Source organism: Muscardinus avellanarius, assembly GCF_963383645.1.
Source record: "Muscardinus avellanarius genome assembly, chromosome: 3".
NCBI classification, from domain to species: Eukaryota; Metazoa; Chordata; class Mammalia; order Rodentia; family Gliridae; genus Muscardinus; species Muscardinus avellanarius.
This window is the reverse complement of record NC_137788.1, coordinates 140,556,645-140,562,644: the sequence shown is the minus strand read 5'-3', so window position 1 is coordinate 140,562,644 and position 6,000 is coordinate 140,556,645. Positions and strand designations below refer to the sequence as shown.

Here is a 6,000-nt window from a genome sequence, read left to right as displayed (position 1 = left end):
ATCCAGACCCCCCCTCCCTAGGGGCCCAGAGCACGGCCTAGTGGAAGGGGGCCAGAGCTGGGCAGCAAGCTGGATGCGGGCAGTCCAAGGGGAGCCCCAGAACAGCCTCCTGGCCTCCCCTCCCTTCTGGGAAGTAGCATACCGTAGGTGCTCAATAAGTGGTCGTGGAAAGAAGAGTGGGAGATGTGTGTGCAATTCTCGCGTACGCCCAGGCCGAGGCTGGCTGGGCTTCGGCCTAGTGGGCCTCCTAGAGCAGAGGTGGTAGGATCTACGATGCTCTGTAGGTCTAGAGCCCTGTCTCTCCCGCCAGGGCCGCTAGGTGTCCTAGGAGAAGCCTCTGGATGCCTCTGGAGCTGCCCCTCCCTGGCACAGCCCCGGCCCTGCCCCCACGAGGCCCCTCCAGCAGCCCCGTCTCCCACTGTGAGATAAGAATGACCATAAGGAGAACAGTCGCCCACACGTGTGCACAGCGCTTTACAGGTTACAAAGTGTTCCACATACATCATCGATTCCTCACAACAGCCCTGTGAGGTAGGCAGGGGATATGTTCCCATTTGTACAGATGTGGAGACTGAAGCCCAGAGCGGGCCGGCGACCCGCTCGAGGCCACACAGAGAGTGAGCAGCGGAGCTGGGTGCAGCGGCCAGGCGGCAGGCCTGCGCGGCTCTTGGCCCTCTCCACTGACCGTGCTGTCCCCCAGGAGGACCCAGCCCCTGTCCAGAGTCTCAGCCACACCCGAGCCAGGACACCCACCTCCCTGGCGGCCAGCCAGGCCCTCACCCCAGCGGGCAGCCCCGTCCCTTCCACTGGCTCCAGCACGAAGCTGGGCCAGACCTGCCCCCCAGCCTGCTCCTCTGACGGTGCCTGGCAGAGCGCGCAGGAGGTGGGGCCGGAACCTCCTTTTCTGTTTTCCTGAGTGATCCCTCCCCATAGGGGAAGAGAATAGAAAGGAGGAAGAGGAGGGGGAGGAGGAAGAGAAAAACAAGAAACTGAGTTGGAAGAAGGCCCTGGAGCAATCAGGACGTGAAAAGTTTGCATTCCGACTAGCTATAGGAAATAGTTTTTTTTTTCTCTTTTTATTAGTTTTTTTTTCTCTTTTTATTATTTCAAGTTTTCATAAAAATCCATAATTATTGAAACCCAAGTTACAGAGGAAGTTCGTAACTTTTTTTTATTGAATTATCGACTCTGCTGCCTGTCGGTTCCTTGGTTTTCGGCTCCAGTCTATCAACGCACACCCCCGTGTAAGTGGGGTCCCCAGGCCTGGGCTTCTGAGGTCCCGGTAGAAAGGGCGGGTGGTGAGGGCTGGCAGGGTGGGAGGGAAAAGGTGTGGGGGGGCCGGGGAGGTGGGAGGACTGGCGCGCAGCGCGGCCAGGCCCCTTCCTTGCCGGGGTCCCTGCCCCGCCCCGTCCTCAGATCATCTTCATGTTGAACTTGCGGGGTGCGTCGGCCGAGCTGATGCCCGCGTCTGACTTGCGCGGCACGTACTCGATCTCAATGTTGTGCTTCGTGTTGCCCTTGCCCCGGCTCCAGAGAAACAGCAGCACCAGGCAGAAGAGGACGACGCCCAGGAAGGAGATGAAGCCCATGGTGGTGGCGATGATGAGGGTCTTGATGTCGAAGGGGAAAGGCACGGTGGCGCGGGTGCTGTTGGCCTCTCCCTCGCCCGGCTGGTTGGAGATGAAGGCGAAGGTCTTGTTGGGCTGATGGGGCCAGTCGGGTGAGTAGCTGCGCACATGCAGGTGGGCAGGCATGGAGTCGTTGCCGCCCGCGTTGGCCGCGATGCACAGGTACGTGCCGTTGTCCTGTACCTGGGCGTAGCGCACCTCCAGAGTGCCGTCGGGGAAGACTGTGAGGCGCCCGTTGCTCTTGGCTGAGACCAGGTGCTTGCGGGGCGAGAGCCAGAGGATGGCGGGGGGCGGGTCGCCGTCTGCCCGGCACACGAACTGCACCGTGTGGCCCTCGTCCACAAACACCTGCTGGGCCTTGCGGTCCCGGATGCGGGCGCGGCGGCAGGTGAAGTAGTTGGGCAGGAGGACGTCTGGGAAGTCCTTGAACTCCTTGCCCTGGACGAACTCGGGCGTGGCGCAGGTGGGCTGCTGCCGGTTGAAGTTGAGCCGCCAGCGGCGCCGGAACACCCACAGGAGCCGGCAGTCGCAGGCCAGGGGGTTGGAGTCCAGGATGAGCGTCTCCAGGTTGCCCACGGAGTGGAAGGCCGACTCCTCCAGCGTGGTCAGCTGGTTGCCGGAGACATTGAGCACGCGCAGGTAGTTGAGGCCACGGAAGGCGTAGGGCTCCACCACGGCCAGCTGCCCGCCCACCAGCTGTATCTCCTGCAGCCGCAGCAGCTCATGCAACATGGAGCCCTCGATGGTGCCGATGGGGTTGTAGGAGAGGTTGAGGAAGCGCAGGTACACCAGGTGGCGCACGGCCAGGTAGGGGACGGCGGTCAGGTTGCAGTGTGTGATGGACAGGGACGTCAGGTTGAGGCCGTAGAGGCAGTTGGGGGTCATGGTGTCCAGGTAGGGCCAGTGGGAGATCTCCAGGACCTTGAGCCGGTACAGCCTCTTGAAGGAGTAGTCCCGGATGGCGTTGATGTTAAGGTGCCGTAGGCGCAGCACGATGAGGCCGTGCAGGTGGGAGAGCGCCTCGGTAGGGATGGAGGTGAGATTGCACTTCTCCAGGGTCAGCTGCTCCAGGCTGTTGAGGCCGCTGAAGGCGCGGTGGGAGATGTAGACGAGGTCGTTGTCGCCGACCTCCAGGGACTTGAGGTTGTACAGGTCCTGGAACATGTAGTCGAGCAGGATGACGATCTTGTTCTCGCTGATGTCCAGCTTGGTCAGGTTGCTGAGGCCGGTGAAGACGCCCAGCGGGATGAGCTTCAGCCGGTTGCTGCGGAGCCCCAGTGTCCGGAGGTTGAAGAGGTTGTTGAAGGCGCCGGGCTCCACGGCGCTCACGATGTTCTCATTCAGCTCCAGCTCCTCCAGGTGCGGGAAGCTGGCAAACTCGTCCTGGTTGAGCGTCTTGATGCGGTTCTTGCCCAGGTCCAGCAGGCGGGTCTCGGTGGGGATGCCCTCGGGCACGGCCACGAAGCGCCTGCGATGGCAGAGCACGGCGCGGTCCTGGGCCGAGCACTCGCAGCGTGGCGGGCAGCCCGTGGCCGAGCCGGACAGCACGGAGCCCAGCACCAGCAGGAGAATGGGCTGCCAGCAGGCCAGGAGGGGGCTGGGCATGCTCCTCGCGCCCCCCGCCAGCATCCTCTCGCTCACCTGCAGACGGAAGCAAGCACAGGACAGAGGGGGCTGTGAGGGGGCCGTGTCTGAATGGGCACCGCCCGCAGCCCTCCCGCACCAGCAGGGTGTCCCCACACAGGCTGGGCGCAGAGTGCACGTGAACAGAGGGCCCCCGGCCTGCTCCCCTTCCCCCTCCCTGCCCACAGCCCTCTCAAGAGACCCTCCCAGCATTGCTGGGATGAGGAGGGCTCAGGGAAGGGCCAGTGCCACCTCCTCGAACCCCCACCCCCTGCTCCTCATGCATCAGGGAGAAGGGACCAGAGGGGCTCAAGGGCTCAGGCTTCTGGGAAAAGCCTGAAAGGGCTAAGGAGGCATGAAAGGGCCCAGCCTGCAGAGCAAGGGCCTCCTCTCAGCCTCTAGCCCCGAGCTTCCCCAGCTGCAGACTCCGCACCCTGCCCACCCGCCCTGCAGCCCAGCCCTGAGCACTCAGCAGACCCAACACAGCACCTGCGCCTTCCCTGCCTCTGGGTTCCAGTACCCAGGCCTCCTGCAGTCCCCGCCCCAGCCTGGTGAAATCCCTTCTGGACAGGCTGAGTTGAGACTTTCCTGACCCCTAATGGGATACGGGCTCCCCCAGCCTTCCTCTGCCAGCACCACTTCTTGGCACCAGGGTCCGCAGCTGCTGAAAGGGGGGCGGGAGGGAGGAGCAGCCAGGCCCCCCACAGGCCCCAGAGCCCAGGGCCGGCACACCCCAGGCTGAAGAAATGCAGCACTTAGGTGGTGGTGTCCAGGGACGGTGCTGGGGACCGAGTCCAGGCTGCAGGGGGAGGGAGCCAGGTGCGAGGGCTGGCGCTCACCCCTCTCCCAGCCCAGATCCAGGGGCCCCTTGTCCCTGCTTTGGCCCCGCCTGCCTGGCTATCCCCTTCCTGCCTTTCTCTCTGCCCACTGTCGTGGGGCACTGGCGAGCAGAGAGAAGAGGGGCTGCTCCCCGCTCTAGGAGCCGCGGCTTCCCAAGCTGGAGGCGGCTGGGCTTTGGAGCCCCAGTGGCAGCCTTCTTGCAGTCCATGGAGTGGAGACCTGTCCCTGCGCCTCCACCCTGGCTCCCTGGGGCTTTGCTGCTGTGTCTTAACACTCAGGGCCCCAAGGGGGGCTCAATGCAGGACTGAGAGTTGGGTGTCCCCTCTCTATGCCCTGGCTCAGGCCTCTCCCAGCCCCGCTAAGCCCCCACACCTTCATGGGCCTCTGCTTCCAAGGCCATACTGGGCCTCCATAGGTCCACACTTACCGGGGCTCAGGCAGGCTGTGGCTGCCCAAGGACCCCTCAGTTGGTACAGGGGGAAAAGGGGGGACACTTGGGACAGGAAGGAGCTCTGGCCTGCCAGACTCTGAGGGTGCCACACACTTTCCAATACCCCACTGGTCTTCCAGGACCGACAGGTGCTTTCTGGTTGTTGATCGACCGACTGATGAACCAGAGGGCTCTGTGGAATCTATAAGGGTTTGCATCCCCAGGGGCTTTGTCTGCCGCCCCCACCCCAGCCTGTTCATTCTCTCTCCAGATTCTTCTGTGGCTCAGCCTCTCCCCACCCTGCCCCCCCACCTGGCCAATTTCCACAGTCACACACGCTCCAGTGACCCACCAGAAAAGCAAACATCCTGACAGGCAATCAATAAGTAATTGGGCCGGCCGGCAGCTGGGCCGGCGCCGTGTGAGGCTGGGGACCTCTGGAGGCAGGAGGACTTTTAGCGCCCAGCTTGGGGGGGGGGGGTGCTGGGCTGGTGGGTGGCTCGGGAGCTGCCTGAGAGGACACTGAAAAATGACAGGGCTGCGAGGACACAGAAACCCCCTGTCCAGACACGCATCTGGCCTGGGCCACCCACCACTCCCTCAGCAGGGCTGCCTGGGTACCCTACTCGGTCCCACACACTCCCACCGCTAAGCCATCTCCTTTAGAATTGCCCCAGTCTCCTGTCCTAGCAGCCTCTGTGGCCTCCCACCCACCCCAAAGGCCGCCGTCCACCATCAGGCCATCCTTGCTCTACCATCAGATACCATCTCTCGCAACATCAAAGTCCTTTAGTCTTCTTGGAGATGATATTATGTAATTCTGCACAACACACCTAAATCCAAACATGATTTGAGCCCACGGGTGGAGAGAATTATGCTACAAGACAATAAAGTGATAAAAAGCTAAAGAAGGACCCAAAGACCTGCATAATAGCTAAAGTGAAGAGCTCCCTAGCAACCCTGGCAAAGAGGAAAACATGTTCCCAAGCCCCAGCACTGGGTGCCACTTCTGTAACCTACGTTTCATCCTGGACCCAACAGCCGTGGCGCATCTGCCTCACCTGCCAGAGAGAGGAGCCCAAGGTGTGGCACACATCCCCGACCAGTGTTCTTTGCAAGAAAACGTGTGCACGATGGAATTTTTGCAGGGGTGGAATCCCCTCTGATGGGCTGACCCTGGAGCAGGCCCACTGAACAATGAGAGACCCAGGGAATTTAAATACATTGGTAGAAAAGCTGGCCAGCCTAGCCTCATGTAGCTGCCACCTCATGCCAGGAGTCAGCCCACAGAGCAGTGGGCCACACTCCAGGGCCTGGGGTGGCCTGAGGGGGCATCTGTGAAGTTAGCTCAGCCTAGCTTTTTTTTTTTTTGTAGTACTGTGGATTGAACCCAGGGGTATTCTACCTATAAACTATACCCTCAGCCCCCCTTTTTATTTATTTATTTATTTTTTTACTGGGAATTGAATCCAGGGGCTT

The 6,000-nt window shown here is 61.5% G+C and overlaps 1 protein-coding gene across 1 annotated transcript in view; it reads right to left on the bottom strand.

Annotated features, from left to right (window-relative positions):
- Window positions 1-1,412: 1,412 nt before the first annotated feature.
- LINGO1 (leucine rich repeat and Ig domain containing 1) overlaps window positions 1,413-6,000 on the bottom strand; it is a gene marked incomplete at its 3' end in the record, with an annotated part of 59,854 nt that continues 55,266 nt past the window's right edge. The window contains exon 2 of the mRNA XM_080690825.1: window positions 1,413-3,269. Coding sequence (XP_080546951.1) covers window positions 1,413-3,257 — 1,845 coding nt within the window. The 5' untranslated portion in view covers window positions 3,258-3,269. The remainder of the gene's footprint in view (window positions 3,270-6,000) is intronic.